At 44.7% G+C, this 22,541-nt stretch overlaps 1 protein-coding gene across 8 annotated transcripts in view; it reads right to left on the reverse strand.

The window, feature by feature from the left end:
- Positions 1–22,541, reverse strand: part of ASTN2 (astrotactin 2) — a 1,111,474-nt gene that overhangs the window by 885,206 nt on the left and 203,727 nt on the right. For all 8 annotated transcript variants that reach the window (XM_075560396.1, XM_075560395.1, XM_075560402.1 and 5 more), the window contains exon 3: positions 558–942. In XM_075560396.1, coding sequence (XP_075416511.1) covers positions 558–942 — 385 coding nt within the window. The remainder of the gene's footprint in view (positions 1–557; positions 943–22,541) is intronic.

The following is a 22,541-nucleotide window of genomic DNA, read 5'->3' on the forward strand; positions in this document are numbered from 1 at the left end:
CTAACCAGCATGCTGACATGTATTCCACAGAATACCCGAAGAACCTGGGGCTCTTTATTTAGGTTGATTTCCAGCAGATGCAGGATCTATTTTTTTTGCTGGTACGCAATTTCTCAAGATATAATTTGACAAAGGAAGATCGGATCGGCATAGTCTGTAGGCGTTGCGGTACAGGGGAACAGGTAAGTACCAGAGGCAACCTTATAAAGGAAAACCTTACACACGTCACTAGCGTCTGGAAATGGACTAGCCTATGTCCTCCTTAGTGAGGTGGATGATGAGGAAGGGCAATCAGAACACACTGGAGAGGTATTGAACTAGGTACCCTTGATGTTTCTTACAACTCCATATCTAGAAACACCGACACTGTCTCCTCTCCCACCCAACTGAAGGCCCGGTGGAGATAACCTCTGCTCATCCAACAGAGAGGGTAGCCATAAATCCAAGTGTTTTATCCCAAAACACATGGCTCATCTCCCCAACCCGCCAGCTTCTGCATCTCATCCCAGACTCCCCAAATGCCCCTCCGAAAGGCTGAGGTGCTAAAGTGGACTCACCTTTCTTCTCAAAGTCCACCTTCTCCTCCACTGGCCGGCCCAGGCTGTCCAGGGTATGGGTCATCTGGCTGCCAAATTCGTCCTCTCGGGAGATGTGGTTGGCGCGCCGGGGTGGCTCCTCATCGTCCTCGTAGTCATAGTCATCGAGGATGGGGGTCTCTCGGATGGGCACGCCAATGACAGAATTGTGGGCCTGCAGCCGGGAGGAGCGGAAGCTCTCGCGGGCCTGGGGCCCGAGCAGGACAGAGGGGATGTAGTGGATCTCGTGAGTGGCTTCCGTGCTGGCACTCTTCTGCGGGATGCGGTGTCGCTTCTGCCAGCGCCGCTGGGCATACAGGGCCACGGTGAACACGAGCAGGAGCAGCAGCAACGCGATGAGGCCACCCTGGAGGAGGAGGCAAGTAGAACAAGCATATGGGACACTGTCCTTGCAGGAGGGCCAGGGGAGGCTTTACCTGTCCACCCTACTCGCCCTGATCTCAGGGCTTGCTCTGAGCTCAGGAACCACATCCACAACTTTGAAGGCAGACACAACTGCCAACCATTGGCCTCTCCTCTTACAAGCTGTGTGATCTTAAGCTAACTGCTGGACTCTTCTGGGCCTTGGCTTTTAAAACGTTTCTTTAACTTTCCCTTGTCATCTGGGTACAGGTTTGTCAAGCAGATCACTGGCCGTACATTCAACAACGTGCCCGCCTTTTGCTTCATTTCTTTCACTCCATTCCCTTGATGTAGCATTGTTCATCGTACCAGCTGCCTGGGCTTCCCACCTAACCCTTCGGAACTTTGTCTTTGGGTAACTGGGGTCTCCCGAATCTCAAACTGTCGATTATTCTAAGGTGGTTAGGCACATCGATGTTATTGTTCCCCTGACAAAACTGTCTATTATTTTGTTGAAAACTGAGCAACTGGGGTGAATTGTTTTTCAGACCAGAAGGGTAACTCTGGGCCATAGTCTCAGGGGTTCCCCCAATCTCCATCAGACCGCAAAAAGGCTAGTCACCTTTTTTTCTAAATGATTCTGAGTTTTGTCCCACATTTTCCTTTATTCTATCAGCACTTTCTACTGTTTTCTCTTTCAAAGTACTTTGTCATGGTAGGCCGACACCCCCTAGTCCCACGGTCTCAGAGACGCATGGTGGTCACACAGTCCGTTTGTCCATGCCATGCAGCTTCTATTTCCATCGTTCATCTTCCCTCCGGTCAGGGGCTGATCAGAGTTGCACCTTACATGGCCCCTCATGATCTTTTTAAGAACCCGAAAGATGGTGCAGAACAGTGTCTTGGCAGACTCGCTTGTGCCCCTTGATCTGGGTGACCCCTGGGCTATGGTCCCAAGGCTGAGTGTTATTTTTTCACACGGAGGAGGGGGCTACAACATATTCATGGACAAAATGGAATTGAAAGATAATGACATTTTCCCACAACATTTTTGCAGCCCCCTCAAATATAGGAAGAGTAAGATTCCCTGCTCTTCCTTTCTCACTAGGGAGAAACAAGATGGTAGCTGCAACAGAGCCACCCAGACTGCTAAGCGCTGGCAAGAGCCAGAGCTTTGGATTCACCCACGGAGTGTCTGAACCTTGAGTCTGCCTCTGTTCATCTGTGGAATCCCAGGTGCCATGCCCAGGCTCTCTCAGGCTTTGTCTGCTCTCAATCCTCGATCCTATTCATCTCTAGAATGGACCCTCTGAGGGCTTAAGAGATATAGTCTTCTTCCAAGTTGCTATAAGGTATGACAGGGGAGTGAAACATAATTTCTTCACCCAAGTGTCTGGATGGTACAAATAGGTGGCATCACCGGCTGCCAACCCAAAGCTTGTCGGTTTGCATCCAGCCAGAGGTGCTTCACTAAAAAGGCCTTTGACTGATTTCCTGGCAAATCAGCTACTGAACACCCATGTGGAGCCCAGCTCTGCTCGGGCAGCCTGGAGCGTGTCATGAGTCAGAACAGACCTGACAGGAACTGCTTTTAGTTCCATGTCTGCACACGTGATGTCTCATTCATTTTCAGACACTCTCGTCTTTCCATTTCTGATTCCACATAAGGGGCTCGGGACAAAGTTGGTGCTTAAGAACTGTTTGTCACGTGGTTACGCAGGTGGTTCCTGGGTTATGAACACGATCTGTCCCTAAGTCTGTCTGTGAGTTGACTTGATAGTTAATAACAGATACATGTGATACATGCGTCAGAGTTAGTCAAATGTTTGCCTTAGTATGTTGCATGTATGTTACTCTTGTACACAAATAAAACATTTCAGACCACACCGCCAAATGCACTAACATACCATAAACATAAGAATACAGTACACATGATGATGGTAACATATGTACACATGTGCTTGGCCCAATGGATGGGTGTATGGATTGTGATAAGAGCTATAAGAGCCCCCAGTAAAATGATTTTTTAAAAGAATACAGTACACAATAATGATAATAAGTAACTCTATATGGTAATGTACCAAAGTGAGGCATTCCATGCATGCATTTGTGTAGGTATACAATACAGCATTCTATAAAGTAAATCAAAGAAATAGTTTGTAAAATAGTTTAGACTGAAAAAAATGACCGTGGCTCAGGGTTAATATTTGCTTTCATTCAATTGATGTCTTGCATACTGGAAGGGATACTAGGGACGTGACATTATGGAAACATTTATAATTGGGTGAAGGAGAGATTGCTTCTGTTGAAGATGATGGGCCTGGTGCCCGAGAGGCAGGGTTGGACGGTGGGCAGAGGGGTTTCCTACTTAAGCCAATTTCTTGAGGATTTGCGCATAGCTTCTCTTTGTCCCATCACGGGCGGCCTTGTATCTGCTGAGGCCCTCAGTACTGTCAATCGCGGGAGAACATCTCTGTAGGAGTTTCTCGCTCCTCTAATGTTGACAGCTCTGCTCCAATGAGATAAAAGGCTAACTCTTTTGTCACAAACTTTTCAGTTTTGGAATTCTAAGGCCCCAGTCTTCTCCCTCAGAAGGTATCATTTGCCGCTGTCGCTTCATAAGTTCTTCACGGGCTGGTTCTTTGGCATGGGACTCAGGCAACCCTATGGCACAGCTATCACTGGTGTCTAACTGCAGTTGATTTCCAACATCAGCCACAGCTTGCTCACCTTCAGCCACGTCATCAGCTGTAAAACCCTGCAAGGCATGTGCTAATTGGGAGCACAATTTTTCCTCACTTGTTTCATATATGGCTGCTTCACTTCATCCCAAGAATTAGTAATAGATTTCAAAGCCTCGTAGACATGAACTGCCTTAAGCTGATCACATCCACGTGGGTTGGCATGACTGCTTGTGAGAAGGTCCACCATAAAACAGGTCATCAAAGAGAATATGACTTCCTGATCCATTTGCTAAAGTAATTGGGGGCGGGGGAGGAGGGATTTAAGTATATACCTTTCAAGTTAGAGTAAAGGTTCTTTAAGTGTTTGAATGTCTGGGTGAATTGTCAAGCACAGGAGAACCTTGAAAATAACTGTCTTGGCCAACCAGTCATGTTCAACAGCAGGAACAATATAAGTCAAGAGCCAGTTTTCCAAAGTGGCCATTATAAACTAAGCTTTTACGTTTCCTTCCTAGTAACAGAAAGATGTGCCTTAATAACAGGCCAAAGCTCCTGCAGACCGAGGACCATGGCACAAGCAAAGGTTTGAGTTTGAAATGTCTAAGCAATAACATTAGCCTCGCCTTTGATGCTTCGAGTCTGGTGTGTTTTACCCCTTTTCTTTTATAGGTCCTTGCAGGAAGCCCCCAGTCCACCCCCCACAACAAATAAGTCCGTCTCACATGAAATATTTGGTCTAAAAAATAACCTCTCAACGCAGTCATTCACCCACAGCCCCAATATTTCAGGAAAATCCCCCACAGCACTTGGATCGGCATTCTCTGGCTTGCTGTGCACTGTGTAATTCTCCCCCTTGGGTAGTAGAGCCACATCAGAGCCTTGGGCTTTAGTTCACTTGGTTTTGTGCTCACTGGAAACCCTGGGCTCTTCCTATTACCTGCCACAGCGTTTGCCAAAACGGTGCAGCTCTGACCGCTTTCCCTCAGTATAAGCCTCCTGATGGCAAGAACGCTCTAACAATCTGTCCAGTACTTAATGAGTGCGTTTAGAGACCCAACCAACTCCATCCACCTGGGCAAAGTGAAGGTGAGTACTGCTGAGGATGCCCATTTGGGGCTCTCCTCTTAAATACACAGATATGGAAAACCGTCCCAGAAGGTAGGACCCCTCACTGCCCTAGCAGGACCTGGCAGGAGTAGCCAGACAGCGAGCCCTGGGACCAGGGGTCAGAACTCTGCCTGGATTTCAGCAGAGAGCTACCATGAGACCCCTGAGAAGAGAAATCCCATAAAAATACATGTACGTATAGCCTCCTCCCTGGGGGGTGGACAGCAGAGAAGAAGGCGGGGGGGGGGAGGGAGATATCAGTGTAATATATGACAGAATAATAATAATTTATGAATGATGAAGGGGTTCATGAGGTAGGGGGGAGTGGGAAGGGAGGGGTAAAATGAGCTGCAGATATTAAGGGCATAAGTAGAAGGCAAATGTTTTGAGAATGATGATGGCAACACAGGTACATATGTTCTTGACACAATGCATTTATGTATGGATTGTGATAAGAATTGTACGAGCCCCCAGTAAAATGATTTTTAAAAATGCATCTAATATGCATGTCTGCTATTCTGTCAACAGCAAGAATCCGAGGGGGTTTCAATGAGTTCTTGGGAAAATACCATCCTCTTTTGTTCTGTTCTGTTTCGTTTTTATTGAGACGGAGGAGTGGCAGGGCATCTTTCAGCGAGGCTCTTGCTGTGATGAAGTCATCTGAAGGTGGGTGATTTAAGGCAATGCAATCCATGTCAGAATCACGATTTTCTCGGCCACACAACAGTGTCATGTGCATCCTTCGAGCACGGGGGTAGACATGAGTGCTTCAGCGTGGACTGCTCAGCTCAGGGCCCGGCACACGGTAACCTGGATACAGGAATACTCACATTCACGGGATTCACAGGCGTGTTGCCAAAGTTGGCTCTAGCAACTGATGTGGGAACGCTCACAGACCAAGGGGCGCTGCATCCAACAGAGGGGTTCAACGGGAACTGCTGAGCGCCCCCTGTGCAAATGGGAGGAGTCCATTGTGGCACCATCAGCTAAGCCCACAACTAGGAACCAGATGGTTGGCAGGTCACACCCACCCAGAAGCCCCTCAGAAGGGACAACCGACAATCTGCTTCTGAAGGTCACGGGCTTAGAAGTTGTTGCAGGACTCCTCTGCACACACGTCTCTTGGAAGTGATGTGATGGCAAGAGGGTTGATTCAGCTGGGGGCCTCATAGTACAGCAGAGGAATCAGGAAGAAACTCTTCCATATTCACCTAGGCTGGTTAGGCTGCTGCAGGGGCCCAGGCCCATGGGGTTACACTCTCAGTTCCTTACTGGCTTCCTGCAGCAAGAGCAAGCAGACTGAGATAGTTAAGGTTTATTGTGCCAACCTGGCTGATAAACACATGTGGGGTTAATTGAAAGGCGGGGAGATGATCCAGCCATATGAGAAAGTAGGAGAGACGAGGAACACATTATCTCCCAGAGCCTCCAGAAGGAACCAAGACATCTTGAGTTCAGACTTCAGGCTTTCTGAACTGTGAAAATACATTTCTGTTGTTTTAAGCAACCCAGTGTGTGATCAATTCCTGCCTGGGAAACAAATACTCTCCCTTCACCTGCTGCCGTTATCTGAGCCAACCATCTGTCTGGAGACCCTCCTTTCTGGGAGAATCCTGGCTTCTGAGGTTGGGTGGGTTGTCCTCTCTTCTCTCACAGTCTCTGTGATTACCAATTATCCCACTGCCCTGCTATGAACCCAACCACTGGCTGACCCATACCCCACTACAGGCCCTCTGCTCCCTGAGGGCAGGGACTGTGGATCTGTCCTCTCTTGCCTGGGAACCAGTGTGGGTAGCAATAATCACCAAACCATTGCCACTTGATTCCAACTCAGCGACCCTCTGTGTTTCAGAGCAGAACTGTGTCTTCTCAGGTTTCAGAAGGAGATTGTCAGGCCTTTCTTCCAAGGCACCCTGGATGAATGTGAACTACCAATCTTTCTGATAATAGAAGGCATAACTATTTGCATCCCCTAGGGATCCTTGGGTCAAAAAATACCAAACTCAGTGGACCCTATGGGATGGAGATGACTGTCCTTTCAGGTTTCCATGGCTGTCTATCTACAGCAATAGGATATGCTTCATCTTTTTTCCATGGAGTAACTGATGAGTGTGAACCACTGAATTCGTGGCTAGCAACCCAGCCATTAACTCACTACATACACCATCAGAGTTTCGGGTCCAGAGACAGCACTTTATTTTAATCATTCTACTGGGGGTTCTTACAACTCTTATCACAATCTATCCACCATCCATTGTGTGAAGCACATTTGTTGCCATCCTCATTCTCAAAACATTTTTTTTTTACTTGAGCCCTTGGTATCAGCTCACTTCCCCCCTGCCTTCCTCTCTCCCTCCCTCCCTCCCTCATGGACCCTTGACAATTTATAAATTATTGTTTTTTCATGTCTTACATTTCACCCACTTTCTTTTATACACCCCTTGGGAGGGGGTTATATATAGATCATTGTGATGGGAACCCCCTATCTCCCCCCACCTTAGCCTTACCCTCCTGGTATGGCTACTCTCATTATTGATCCTGAGGGGTTTATCTATCCTGGATTCAATGTGTTTCCAGCTCTTACCAGTACGTGTGTACATGCTCTGGTCTAGCCAGATATGTAATATAGAATTGGGGTCATGATAGTGGAAGGGTAGAAGCATTAAAGAGCTAGAAGAAAGGTTCCATCAGTACTATACAGTACCCTGATTGACTTGTCTCCTCCCCAAGACCCTTCTATAAAGGGATGGCCAGTTGCCCACAGATGGGCTTTGGGTCTCCACTCCTTACTCCCCTAATTCACAATAATATGATTTTTTGTTCTGGGTCTTTGATGCCTGATACCTGATCCTATCGACACCTCGAGATCCCACAGGCTGGTGTGCTTTTTACATGTGGGCTTTATTGCTCCTTAGCTAGATGGCTGCTTGTTTATCTTCAAGCCTTTAAGACCCCAGAGGCTATATCTTTTGATAGCTGGGCACCATCAGTTTTTGTTAGTACATTTGCTTATGCACCCACTTTGTCTTCAGTGATCATGTTGGGAAGGTGAGCATTACATAATTTCAGATTAATAGAAAAAGTGTTCTTGCATTGAGGGAGTACTTGCCCAATGAGTGGAGGCCCAATGTCCATCTGCTACCTTAATACTAAACCTATAAATATATGCACATAGATCTATTTACCCTTCAGCATATATAAATACATTTACATATGTACCTGCCTGTATTTAGGCCTCTATAAATGCCCTTTGCTTCTTAGTCCTCTATTTCCTTTTACTTTCCTCTTGTCCCACTAATATGCTAAGCCTTCATTTGGGTTTCAGCAATTCCTCTTGCACCCTCCTCGCCACTGATTTTAGATCACTTGTTCCAGATTTGTTAACACCGCTTCCTTCCCCCCCCCCCTCTCCCATGTAGCCTCAGATCTGTTGGTCCCATTGTTTTATCCAGATTGTTCATCCAGCCTCTCTTATGTAGATAGACTTGCAGAGCTAATAATATGCACAAAAACAAGACAGGGCAAAACAAAGCAACAAAAGAAGACAGCAAAACCACTGACAAAAAAAGAAAAGCCTGTAAATAGTTCAAAGTCTATTTGTTGACCTTTAGGAGTGTTTTCTAGTCCAGTCAGATTCAGTGCTACGGCCCGGCCCCATAGTCTATTTTTGGTATTCCCTGGGACTTCATTGCTCTGCTCTCCTTGCATGCCCTGTTGCATACCCTTAGTGTTTCACCTCGGTGTGGTAGGATCAGATTGGGCACAATCCCCACACTGTGCAGAGACCGTACTTGACAAACATCCTGAAGTCTAAAATCTAAAATAGACTTATCAGAGAAATGAAAATCCTATTGTCCCTGTATTAGCTCTGACCCCAACCTCTAGAGGGCAAGTAGTCATCAAACCTTTTCTGATCCCTCATTGCCACGCTGCCTTCTCCTAATGCTGGTGCCTTCAACTGGTCTGCTTCCCTACACAATGACACACACACACACACACATACACACACACCATCACCACCACCACCACCCCCCCCCCCAGGAACCACACCAAAAGAGCTTACTGAAAAGTCAAACTTAGAATGTCATTTAGCTTGGCCTCATTTTTATCTGTTTTTTATGTTAAAATATCCAGGCATGGGAGCAGGAGCCAGCGAAAGGAAAGAAAGGGATAATGTGAGCAATGCTTTATTTGACAATGTGTCATTCGAAAACTGATTATTTCTGTCTTCGGCCTTTTTAATATTCCCTCGCAACGGCCAAGCCACAAGAGGATTTGGTATTCTAAGGCTGGATTTATAATACTCTGTTCAGCAGTGATAAGAACACGGGCCTTTAATCCTCAGAGCTGTGAACACGCATATTCTCCCAAGTAATGGCCTTCTCGTCTCGTCACATGTGCCTGCTCCCACCAGCCAGCCACACCATGACTGGGGATTGGTGATGTCCACTGGGCATTCCTGGGCCATTCACCCAGTGACAGAGCCAACAGCAAAGAGGCTGGGCTCCAAGAGCTCTCTGTCCTCCACCTTCGTCTATGGTGCGCTGGAATGGTTATTGAAATGTAGCCCAAACTCCCAGTGCTACATAGACAGACACAGAAGCTCAGAGAGTAGAAGTGCCTTGACCAAGAACACAGAGCACCCTAGAATGGAATCGGAGGCAGAATTCACAGCAGCTCCCCTCCTTCCTATGCTGTTCAACGGTGTAGACACCGCCCTACAAACCTCAACCGTCCTTTCCGCTCCATCCCTACTGCGGCCTTGCTGCGGCCTTAGTCCCCCAGGTGTCAGTGGCTTGCTGATCATGACCTTAACCCATCCTAAAGGAGCTCCTGAATGGTCTTCCCATCCCTATTATTCATAAGTCACCTTTCATGCAATAAGTCAAGCACAGCTGCAAAGAGTCCCACCCTCCCCTTGACCTGCAGTCTGACAGGTGAAGGTTCTCATCCCTCAAGCTCCCACCTTTGTTGCTTGTCCAGTCTAATGCCCTTTGCACAAGATATGCTTCCGATCCAACTACTGATGTCTCCCTATCCAAAGAAAAGACAAGTGAAGAGAATCAAAGACACATGAAAAACAATGAGCCCAAAGGATCCTGGGAAACTATCTAGCCATGATTGCTGAACACTCTGAAAGGGATATGATAGAAGGTCCTGGATAGGTTGGGAGAAAAATAAAGAATAACATCATCATTCAAAGAGGCTAGGCTGATGGAGCCTTGGGGAAGCCTTTGGACAGTCGCCCTAAGCTACCTTTAAGGCCTGGAATTGAAATCGTGTCTCATAGCTCACTTTTTAGCCAAATAATTGACAGGCCTATGAGGTGAACAGTCACAACAGGGAGATACTACTTATTCAGATCAATCAACCTCATAAGATCAATAGGGCAGGGCAACACTTGTCCCGGGAGAAAGTTGAGAAGGCAAGAAGGGAATCGGAAGAAGGATGAATGGAAATGATAAATGCAGCAGGACATCCGGAGAACTCTGCTACCTTGTAAGGACTACAATCAAAAGATAATCTTTTTTTTTTTTCAAAAGGAAAGCCAATTTGCTCTGTACAGGGTCATCCATATTACACACTCAACCAAACGTTTTTTTAAAAAGCCAGACAAAGCAGAAAAACCTATTCTAATGCTTCATGCTCCCATGCAGTCCTACTAAGCACAGATTATAAAGGAGGCATGGAATTCAGTAGCCGATCACATTGTAAATTGCTGTTCCCAGAGGATATCTTCCCTGTGATTTGGGCCAACTCGGATCCCCTGCCTGGAATGCTCACTTCATCCTCATCTCCCCCCCACACACCTGTATGCCGCCGTATAATCCAGAGTCCTCCACGGAATTCGACACTGAAAACTTCATAAAGTCTTCGAGGATCAAATTTTCTGTGCTCAGCCGAATAACCCATCCATTCTGTGAGCTCCCATAGGTGACGTTACCCTCACCTAAAGTTTGCTAGCATTTTCTACCCTTTTATCAGAATGACCAGTGCTCAGTATTGAGTTCCCCTACTCCACTACATAGAGCAATAACAAATTATGAGTATCATTACAAAGAATGGGATTCCAGAACACTTAACTGTGGTCACGAGGCACCTGGAAATCCAGGGGCAGTGGTTCAAACAGGACAGGGGAATGATCCATGGTTTAAAATCATGAAAATAATTTAAAAAAAATTAAATCGGGAATATATTCTTGAGGGTTGTATCCTTTCAGCACACTTTTAAAATTGGTATGCTTGGTGAATAATCTGAGATGCTGAACTACTCGAAGAACATTGGAGGAAGACTTGTTAGTAACTTGTGACCTGAAGACGACTCAATGTTGCTTGCTGAAAACCAAGAGGACTTGAAGTACTTACCTGATGAAGATCTAAGACAGTAGCTTTCAATATAGATTGCACCTCAACATAAAGGAACTAAAATTCTGGCAGCTGAACCCATAAGCAATATCCAAGCAAATGGAGGGAGATTAAAGTTGTCAGGGATCTCATTTTACTTAGATCCCAAATCAAGGTATCCATAGGCTCAACAGTTAGAAAATCAAACTATGTATTTCATTGGCCCAACCTGCATCAAAGGGTCTCTTTAAAGTGTTAAAGTAGTCAAGTAGTCACTTTGAAGACTAAGGTATGATCCAACTCAAAGTAATTTCAATGGCTTCATATGCATGTGAAAGCATTTAAGTCACTGTGTGGTGAAGAATATTGAAGGTGTCATAGACTTCTAGTAGCATGAACAGTCCGTCTTGGAAGAAGTACGGCCAGTGTGCTCTGTAGAGGCAAGGATGGGGAACTTTTGTCTTGCACACTTTGGACAAGTTGTCGGGAGAGATCAGACCCTGGAGAAGGACATCCTACTTGGTGAAGTGGGGCGGGGGGGGGGGGGGGGGGGGAGGGCGGCAAAAGAAAAGAGAAAGGCCCATAGTGAGATGGATTGACACCGTGTCTGCAGTCATGGGCTCACACATGGGAAGATTTGTGAAGAAGGCACAGAACAGGACTGTGTTGGTTCTGTTGTGGATAAGGCTTGCTATGGGATGGAACTGACTCGGTGGCACCTCAACAACAACAACAACAACCACACACACACACACACACACATATAAAGAAGGCTCAGATGAGGAACTTTCTCAGTGCACACATCTAGGTGACAACTATATGGGATAAGAACACTGAACTTGGGAAGTTTCCAGTAGATGTTAGATCCACTTAGGGGCTGGGAATGTCCATTGGAGCTGACAGAGCACTCGGAGACTAAGATTATAAAAAAGGCCAGGACTAGATTGGAAAAGGCATGTCTAGTCTTTCATCAATGAGGACTCAGGAAGTTTTATTGGGAAAGAGCAGTGGCAAAATCAGCTGTGTACCTTGATAAGATGAAGCTGAATGTATGTGTATGTAAGTATGTTCATTTATATGTATATATTAATAGACATATATGTTCACACACGTATATAAAACAAATTCATGCCTACCTTTGTCTACAGATAGTTATATTTATCACTTTGTCTCTAGACAGATATAGGGTGACTTATTTAATAAGGTCTCATTATAGAAAATGAAACTTTTTTTTAAAAAAAGCTATCTAGGGTTAGGGTTAAGGAATGGAAATAAAAATTTGTAAATTAAAGAAAGCTATCTACCTATCATGTATCTATTATACACATGATTTTTCCCCAAGATAATGTCAAGTGAATAAAGTAAAAATATCATAGTTCTTTGGAACCTATTCAATCCCCCACTCCCACACCCACACCCGTCTATTCCCACCTCCAACTCAACGCTCCTTGATATTTTTGTTTAGACCAGTCTGGGACTACACACAGAAGATTGCTCATAATGCTGTAGAGATGTATTAAACGGTAAACCAATAAACTCTCGGGCACCAGCCATTGTCCATGAGTCAGGCAGATGGATTTGGGCCAAGGCCACCTTACCTTTTAGTTTTGTCTCTGTGAAAATCTCCTGAGTTTTCTCATCTATAAATTGGGTTATTAGCATCTAATGGGATTGTACGTATAACACATTTGGTCTAATGGCAGGGAAGTGGTACATTTCAGGAATTATTTCTTTTCTTACTGATGGAAAGCCTTGTTGTCTGAAAAATTAGCCACAAAATGGTAGTGACATCACCATTTCCCTTACCCTGTGGTATGAGAAAATCTCCGGACCATTTCCCAACTCCTTTCCCAAGATTACTCCAGCTCTCCCACTACCCATTCCAAGCTGTGTGATTTTGCCCATAGTCCTGTCCCTTATTGGGGCAAGTAGGGGAGATGTGATGGTTTCTAACACACATTCAAACTCTAAATTCTGGGTGATTACAAAGGTAAAGGAGGACACGGAAGGATTGTGCATATTCTTATGGTACCCTGCCTTGTATAACAGTGGGATATGGCTTGTACTAAGCAAAGCACCCTTGATGCCCCTCTGTCAGAAATGTCCTCCCTCACTGGTCTCTCAAGCTTCAGCTATTGGATCCTTTGTTAGGCACACACCTTCCTGAAACCTTCTCTGGCTGTGCTCTGTACCCACCTACCAGCCCACAGTAATAATATGGGCTCCACTCCCACAGAGCATGCATCAAGCTGCATTATAGTGATATTATCCTCCCACCACCCACGGTGCCCTGGAGGGCATCCCTAATCGCCTGGATGTTCCCAAGACCCAGCCCTAATCTGACAGGAGTATGCCTCATTATGCATTTATTGTGTTTCCATACTGAGACAGTGAAGGGAAAGGCAGGGTTTTATTTAGTTATGAATGAACCTGAATGATACATGGCCCATAGTAGAGTCTCAATTGCTTGCTGAAAGTATGGATGAATGAATGGATCCATTACAAATGCCTCTTTAAAGGTAGATGATTGAAATGTACTTATATCTGCTTGGCACTTCTCCATTTGTGTGAGAGAGGGGGCCGAAGATAATTCACAAGAGACAGTTAGCAGAAACCATGTGTATCCCATTCCGTATCCTTACATGGCTCTTCGAGTTCTGTCTGAAATCACACACTGAGGGGTGGAGGAGTGGAGAAATGGAAGATAGCATTGAGGATTGAATTTCTCCCTCTTCTTTGAATCATGAAGATAAACAAGCACACCCGAATGATCGGGGCGGGGTTGTTCAGTCCTGTGAAGGGTAAGTCTGGCATTGGGCAGAGCCAAGTTCAAATTCTCACTCTGCTGCTCACCAATAGAGTGACCTTAGAACATCTCCTCTGTGATGCTGAGTTTCCACTTCCTACCTATGGCAGTTACATAATCTGTTAATTGTGAAGGGATGGAGTCTAGCCCATCATTCAGGTCACAGCTAATGAAACCTCTATGTGGGCATAGCCTTTTCCTGAGGATTCTGGGAACTCCTGTTTTCCTCCTTGGAGTTGGACACACTCTCTCCCTGTGAGACATTCCTTATGACAAGCCTGATGGAGCTATGCTGATGCAGTCAGAGCCCTGGAACTGGAGGAGGCACACGGAGACCCGCACCAGTGCTGAGATGCTTCCACCACCACTGGGAAAGCAAGACTTTCTATGCACTGGCCTGTGGTCTTGCTGCATGAAGCATCATTGCATGGGCTGCAGAGTGTCAAGAATAATACTGATATGTGGGCTAATATTGGGCTTCTGGACTTGATCTGAGCTGGGGTGGGATTTTTGTTTAAATATACAATTACTCTTTGATATGAAGCTCTTTGTAAGAAACATATGTGTCTATGAATGTGTTTCTCTAGTCAACCCAGACTAACAAACTATCTAATCTGGAAATAACACCATTCACCAATAAAAAAGGATCACTCTGAGGGTTAACTAAGATGCTACAGGGGAAACACATGACACAGCTGTTAGGATATAGGACACATTCTGGCATAGCTATTGGCATCACGGTTGCTGTTATTATTGACATGCTCTGCCCCGGTTCCAAACCTTCGGCTAGGCTTTAGATCTACATACGTAGGCCCTGGTTGAACTCACATGTTTGGGAAAATAGGTAAGTGAGTGGATAAAGGCTGCGCTGCACAGTTGGGTAAAGTGGTGACTAAACCAGACCAATGTTGTCCTTGGCTACCATAATGTGATTCTGACTCACAGCACCCCACATGACAGAGCCAAACTACCCCAGATGACTCTCTTGGTTGCAATCTTGGTGGAGGCAGGTGGGCAGGTCTTTCTCGCTCAGGACCTCCAGAGAGTGAGCAGCCAAGCGGTTAACCATTTGCACCACCAGAAATCCTTCCAAGTAGGAATACTCACCCCGATGGCGATGGCGGGGTCAGGTAAGCAGCCAAGCAGTAGAGTCGACTCAGCAGCAGGCTGAGCCATCTATACTTTGGAGTTGGAATATCTGTTTTGCCACTGACCACCCAAAGAATCTTAGGGAGGTAACTAAATTCTTCTGATCATCTGAATTCTCGGCTGAAAAATTGAGGCTAGCAGTCTTCATTGAATGAAGCTATTTTGAGAATTAAATGAGAAAATGAACAAAGGAAACTCAGCACAGTGTCTAGAGCACAGCCCAGGCTCGGTGAACAGTCAGTTTGAAAATCCTGGCCAATGAAAACCACAAAGAAAGATATAGGATACTTCAGTCCTCGTCCTACTTCTGTTCTTGATGAATAAGAAGTTTGGCGCATGTTCACGGGTACACAGTTACTTATTTTTTAATGAGGTGGCTGTAGCACCAAATCATCTAAGTATTCTTAACTTTCATTTAAAGAAAATGAAGCCTTCCAGAGGTGCTTTGCCTAAGGCCTCTTGATTATTGGGTCATTTCCTTGATATGTGTTGCAGACTCACAGGACCTGCAGGGACAGACCCAACACTGTGACAGTCACCTAGCCACCACCATAACCTTCTACAGCGGAAAGGGGGGCTAAGACTCAAGAGAAACTGGAGGCCACTGGAGCTTAGACCCTAGGTGCTGTTTAGTTATGATCCATAGCAACCCTGTAGAGCATAGCTGAGCTTCCCCATAGGGTTTTCAAAGCTGCGATCTTTACAGAAGTTGAATCTTTCTTTGGTGAGGTAGCTAATAGGTTTGAACTACTGATCTTTCTGTTAAAATGAATGGGATTAACTACTGAGCTACCAGAGCTCCTTGAGTGGTGTGCAAGCCCCTAAGTCCAACATTAGCCGATATGTCCGACACCAATCTTCAAAATCCTCCTCAATCTCATAAAACACAAGCAATGATGCTGACTGCAGGAGGAAGACCGAATTAGTGAGCATGTAAGCATCTCAGTGCTGGCAGGGGTCTCCACCCGGCTGCTCTAGCACCCAGAGCTGCATCAGGGTAGGTCCATGTGGCTTCTCCTCAGAGATGTCTTGCAGGAAGTTAGCTTGCCAGCTGAAGCAGGGATTTGGCTAAGGCAGCTGAACCGTGGTCCAGCCATCAGAAAGCAAAAGATGTTAATCTCTTGAATATTAAATAACATTTTTACTGGTGAAGAGCATGGCTCAAAATGTGCATTAGCACATAGTCAACTGATGCTGTTTCAGAAATCCTGAGCAGAGAAAGAGAAGTTTGTGGTTGGGCTAGGGGGAGGGGTGGGTGGTGATCTGTGAGTGCCTATATATGGCATGCTTCCCAATGCAACCTCCCTGGAATTCCACCAACCTTTTCAGTCTGAAAATTATCAAACATCCGATCATGATTCATTGATAATTATATATTGGAATGTTATAGACACAGTGGTAAAATTGATAGAGGAAAATGAAGGTGTTGGTGATAGAAATGAAGCTGGAGGTAAAAAATGATTTTAAATGAATTTTAAAAAATTAAACAATTTAAAATGAATTTTTTGTAAGATCAATGAGTTCTTCATTCAAAATACCTTCTTTTTTTTTTTCAACAGAAAAAACAGTAAATATACAAAAGTAATTCACAAGATGGAACACCTAGGTCAAAATGACTACCTTTGTGGGAAGAGATGATGGAGAAGCTCAGTAGCATCAGCCAAAACAAGGCCAGGGGCCAACTGTGAAATGGTTGCTCATTTTTAATTGCTCGATTTTTCATCAGTCCGATTTAAGTTCAGGTTGACATTGAAGAAAATTAAAATAAGTTTATAAGACCCACAATAAATTCTTGAATATATCCCACTTGAATTGAAAGACATATCAAAAATAAGTGACCAAAGGTAAGATGAGTTTTGGGATGACATCAAGGGCACCCTACAAAAAGGAAGAAAAAGGTCAGTAAAAAAAGAGGGAAGAGAGAAAAGAACAAAATAGAGGTTAGAAAGACTGAGACTTGCTCTTGGACACAGAATAGCTCAATCAAATGGAAGAAATGATGAAGTAAGGGAGTGAATAGCAAACTTCAAAGGACAGTTCAAGAAAACAAATTAAATCATTATAATAAAATGTTCAAAGAACAGGGAGAAATACACTTAGCATATCTCAAGCTGAAAGAAATAAAGGAAAAAATCATGTCTTGAGGTTAAATATTGAAGGATTTTATGGGCAAAATACTGAATGAGGCAGCAAGCATCAACAAACAAGAAAGGGCTACACAGTACCAATGGTATAAAAAAATAAATGGGTGATATTGAACAATTTATAAAGTAACATATGATACAGAACTGAAGGAAGAAATCCAAGTTACACTTCAGTCATTAGCTTATAAATAAATAAATAGGTTTCAGAAATGGATGTTAATAATATCAATTGAAATGTTTCAGCAAGCTGAACTGGCACTGGAAGCACTCACTCTCCAGGAAATCTTGAAGACAACTCCCTGGCCTATGGTCTAGAAGAGATCCATGTGTTCCCATTCCAAAGAAAGGTGACCCAACAGAATCAGAAAATAACAGAACATTATCATGAATCTCAATGAAAGCAAAATTTCACTGAAGAAAATTCAAACCTGGTTGCAGCATTACATCGAGAACTGCCAGAAATTCAAGCCAAATTCGGAGAACAGGAATGAGAGATACCATTACTGATGTCAGATGGAGCTTGGCAGAAAGCAGAGAATACCAGAAAATGTTTACTGGTAATTTACTGACCATGCAGTCGTATGAATCATAGCAAACAAGTGTAACAAACTGTAAAGAATAAGGATTCCCGAATGCTCGATCCTGCTCCTGTGAACCCTACACACGGAAGAGGAGGCAAGTGTCCCAACAAACAAGACGCACCGAGCAGGCAGGGCTCCTTCCTGTGGCACACAGAGACCCAGGAAGGCCAAGCTGACGCGCCGTTACCTAAGAACAACAACAGCAACAACAAAATAGCGACTGTGACTTTTGTCCTCATCACTAACTACCATTGAGTCAATGCCAAAGCACAGCAACCGTCCTTGTCATTACACCATACAATCACGTGTAAACTTTCTTTAGGACCCGGATGGAACAGGGAGTCCATTGTCAGGTACTGGGTTTTGTTGTTACTGCATCTTTAAAGCAAAAACAGCAGTTAGCGGCTTGTTAACACTTAAAAAATACCTGTATAGGGTGGATGGATAGATGGAAGAATCAAGAATGGATGGATGCACGACAAATGAATGAGTACAAGTATATTTCCTCAAATAGCTCAATAACTCCTTAAGGGCATGGGACTAAAGCAGAAGCATAAGACTTGAAGACTGGAACATATTAAATGAAAAACAAACAAATTACTCTTTGATACAAAGAAATTTATAATGTCCCTTCTGAGGCATGAGGAGGGGTTCTGGTTTAGCGATCCATTGGAAGCAAAAGATAACTGGTCTCTTCGTTCTGGTAAATGGTGCAAAAGGCAAACACTGGTTTGATTCCAAGTTCAAGAGGCAATGAGCAATGAAAGGAAGGGGCAAGGGGACTGTGGTATTTACATAATCTGGTATCAATTTGAGGATTAAGAGTTTAGGGGTGGAGTCTATCCTCTCAACCTGGAGAGAGTCAATGAGACCTGTCTGTGGGCATGACCCTCTCCTGAGAATTCTGTGAATTCCTGTATTTCCTCCTTGGAGTTGGGAGAGACTCTCTCTGCTGACTTACTGCAAGACATCTCTAAGGACAAGACACATGGAACTATGTTGAGAGACCCCATGCCCTGGGAACTGGAGAAGCCGCATAGAGACCCCTGCCAGTGCTGAGATATTTACAATGCCACTTGATCCAAAGACTTTCTACCCACTGGACTGTGATCATCCTGCATTTGGCATCATTGCATGTGTTTTGTGAGTCTGAAGAGGACTTCATAGATTAGTATCAGACATATGGGCTAATATTGGACTTATAGACTTGATCTGGACTGGGCAGGGACGTTTTCTCAATATTCAACTGCTCTTATACATAAAATTCTTTCTTTTACACGCATGCGTGCTGATGAATTTGTTTCTCTAGTCTACCCAGACTAATACAGGGACACTAGCCAACTATTCATGCAAAATCACCTCCCACAGAAACCAAACTGATGGCTGTATCTGCCCTTATATTTGGACAGAAATAGAACATAAAAGAAAGTGGGCACCCATGGCCTAGCTCAAAGGTCCCTGAATTTGGGTTCAAATACTAGGCTGTCACACAGAGTTCGCTGTAGAGGTCTGGATCAGGCACTTTTCTTCCTAAACCGCAGTTACCTCATTTTTAAAACAATCATGGTAAGAGGTATGCCTTTGCCTCTTTGTCCAGTGCCCCCACTGGGAAGCATGTCTGGAAAGAACCTTCTGCATTTCAGAATGATTTACACTGATCAGTGCTTACTGTAATACGTGTCGTTAAAGAGAGGAGAGAAACAAACACCACCAGGAACTCAGGCAGAGAATAACAAGCTACAAAAAAGCAAAGCTGCAAATCCAGAGGCTTTCCAATATTTTTGATGCCTCCATCCGTCTATCCATCAAGCTTCCTCAAAACCTATTACAAATCACACCATAGGGGTCTGTTCAAGGCACTGTTTTGCTGCCATTTCCCAGCATTGGTGATGGAGCTGCCAATTGTCTTGAAGGCATGTTGTGCTGGCCCCAGGATCTCCCCTACTGGGGCTGATCAGGCAAGCCCCAGGAAAGTTAGTTACCTGGGGCAGAGAGTCAAGCAAGGGAAGCCAAGCAATGAGAAGGTAAAGGAGAGATTCCTCAGTGGGATGCTGGTTCAGACAATGGCTGGGAAAATAAACAAACTGTCCAGGTGTCTAATTCTCCCACCAGAGCTGACCAGGCAAGATTCACTCTTTTCTCTTCACCTTCCTGTTGTCCAGTCTTTGTAAACTTACAATTCAGTGATTTGTCTCGTCACTTGCCATCTTACACTTATTAAGTCCTTCTGAACTCCAGGATCCCCTTCACCCTTTCCAACAGGTCAGGCCACACAGGGCTCAAGGCAAACTGGTAACTTCTACTTCCTTCTAGGTGGGGACAGAGCATCCTACTTCTATTAATGATGAGCTCTCACTTCTCCACCCCCAGCCATGAGCGATAACAATACCCAGATCTGTCCTCTGAGACAGAACCATTCCTAGAAAACCCGACCAAGGCATCAACCTAGTAGTCCCATGTCTACTCCCCAAGTTCTACTCCCCCACCTGCTCACAAAAAGTCTGTTTACATTCTTCCATAACCCACGCTCTACTCCAGCCCCAATGGCATTCCCAAAGCTTGGAATAAACTAAATAAACTTAGCTTGTCTACAGTAAAGTTCCCAGTCCAAAGCATAAGCCCAGCCTAGCAGGGAAGAGGCAGTAATTTCTCCCCTGAAGCTGCCACCCAATAAAACAAATCATTTGTGATCAAGGATTTCTTAAGGCAGATGCTGGGAGGATGTGGTCAGAAAGAGGAACTGCCTCTGCTTCAGATCAAGGGCTGAAGGACTGAGTTCAATCCTCAGGCCAGAGACTCATCTCTTCCCCATACTGGTAAGGTGTTAGCGCTCAGCAAAGACTAGTGAGACTGAGATCCGGGACCCTAAAATGAGTGACCTGGAGAAGTAGGTGGAGGTGGGGCAGACTTTCACAAAGGAAGTCCTTGTTTGTGATCCTCTTTTTTATCTGAGTCTCCAAGGAACCAAAGGAAGGCTGTCAAAGTTTCTTATGTAGATCTAGTGGGATGAGAGGGGGTCCTTGGATAATGCATTACGTGTGAATGGAGGAGGCTCAGACAACAAGGATATGAGGATAGACATAGAACTCCTTCCTATCCCCCTGTGACTACGGTGAAGCAGAGAGAGCACGCGCTGTGTGTATGCAGTGTGCAATTGGAAGAGCTGAACCAATAGCGAGAAATTCCAGGGACATAAAATTGCTTTAGACCCAGATACGAGCCACAACAATAACCATTTATACTTGTCACAACAAACTCAATTCACCTTTAAAGACACAGCCCCTATCTCTCCTTCCCTACTTTCCAGATAGAGCTGACCATTCATCCCCCTTACCAAAAGGCCCTGCCTGGCTAAATGACAAATCTCCCCATTTGTCTTTCCCATCCCACAGAATTATATTTATAGGGGGGCATCTCATCGGATAGGTTTGGGTAGTACTAGTATAGTTAAAGCACAGGCATTGGAGTAGAACAAAAGTATATTCCAATTCCATCTTTGGGCCTCACCTATGGTTCTGCATGCACACACACACACACACACACACACTGCCATTGAGTCTATTCCAACTCAAAGTAACCCTGTAGAACACAGTGGAACTGTCCCTGTGGGTTTCTGAGACTATAACTCTTTATAGGAGTAGAAAGCCTCCCCTTTCTCCCAGAGAGCAGTTGGTAGTTTTGAACTGCTGACCTTGTGGTTAGCAGCCCAACACTTAACCACTGCACCACCAGATAAGGGCATTCAATTAATTCGTTTTGCCTCAGGAACCTCATTTGTGTACTGGTGTTAGCAGTACTATCTACTTCAGGGTTAAATAAGCTAGTATGCTCTGCAGAGGGACTAAAATAGAAGTTCACAGAAATAGAGAATAATGGCTATTATTGTTACCGAGTGCTGTTGAGTCAGTTGCAACCCACAGCAACTCTGTGCACAGTCGAGCGAAACACTACCTTACAATCGCTATGTCTGAGCCCATTGTTGCAGCCAGGGCGTCAATCCATAGGGCTTAGAGTCTGCATTTTGTTCATCAAACCTTTCCTTTAACAGGCATGAAGCCCTTTCCCAATGAAACGTCTCTCCTGATATCAAGTGTAACGTATGTGAGACAAAGGCTCCCCATCATCATTTCTCAGCAGCATCCTGCCTGTACTACTTTCAAGACAGATTGGAAAGCCATTGTCGTGACGATTGGCAAGGATCTAATCATCTGCAATAGCCCTTTGCCGACACTTTGGCAGGCGTGTGCCCACAAATGTGTCTCTTTGCCACATTCATTGCTTTCTTGTTTGTAGATATGTTGATTTCTTATTTATATATATCAAATTTAACTTTGGAATTGAAGCATGGATTTTGAATCACTTGATTGGTCAACTTGAAGTAAGAATTTGGGCAGACAGACCCCTGTCCTTCGTGCTCAGCTACCAACCTCAAGATCAGCAGTGTGAAACCACCAGTCGTTTCGTGGGAACAAAAATGAGATTTTCTACTCTCATCAAGATTGAGAGTCTCGGAAACCCACCGAGGCAGTTTACCCTGTCCTATAGAGTCTTATGAGCCAGAATGGACTCCATGGCAGAGAGTCTGATTTTTCAGTTAGTCTCACAGAAGAGGTCCTTTAGGAACCCATTGCCTCAACCCCAAAGGAGCCAAATATGCTGTTATATGTTTGTTTTAACTTAAACAGTTTATTGTGAGTCAGGTGAAGGTTTCCAGCGCAGAACATCCGTTTTGCATTCAACAATTCATACACATTTCGTCTCAACTCATGCATTGCATTTCCCTCAATG

This window comes from Tenrec ecaudatus, chromosome 10 (assembly GCF_050624435.1).
Source record: "Tenrec ecaudatus isolate mTenEca1 chromosome 10, mTenEca1.hap1, whole genome shotgun sequence".
Taxonomy (NCBI): domain Eukaryota; kingdom Metazoa; phylum Chordata; class Mammalia; order Afrosoricida; family Tenrecidae; genus Tenrec; species Tenrec ecaudatus.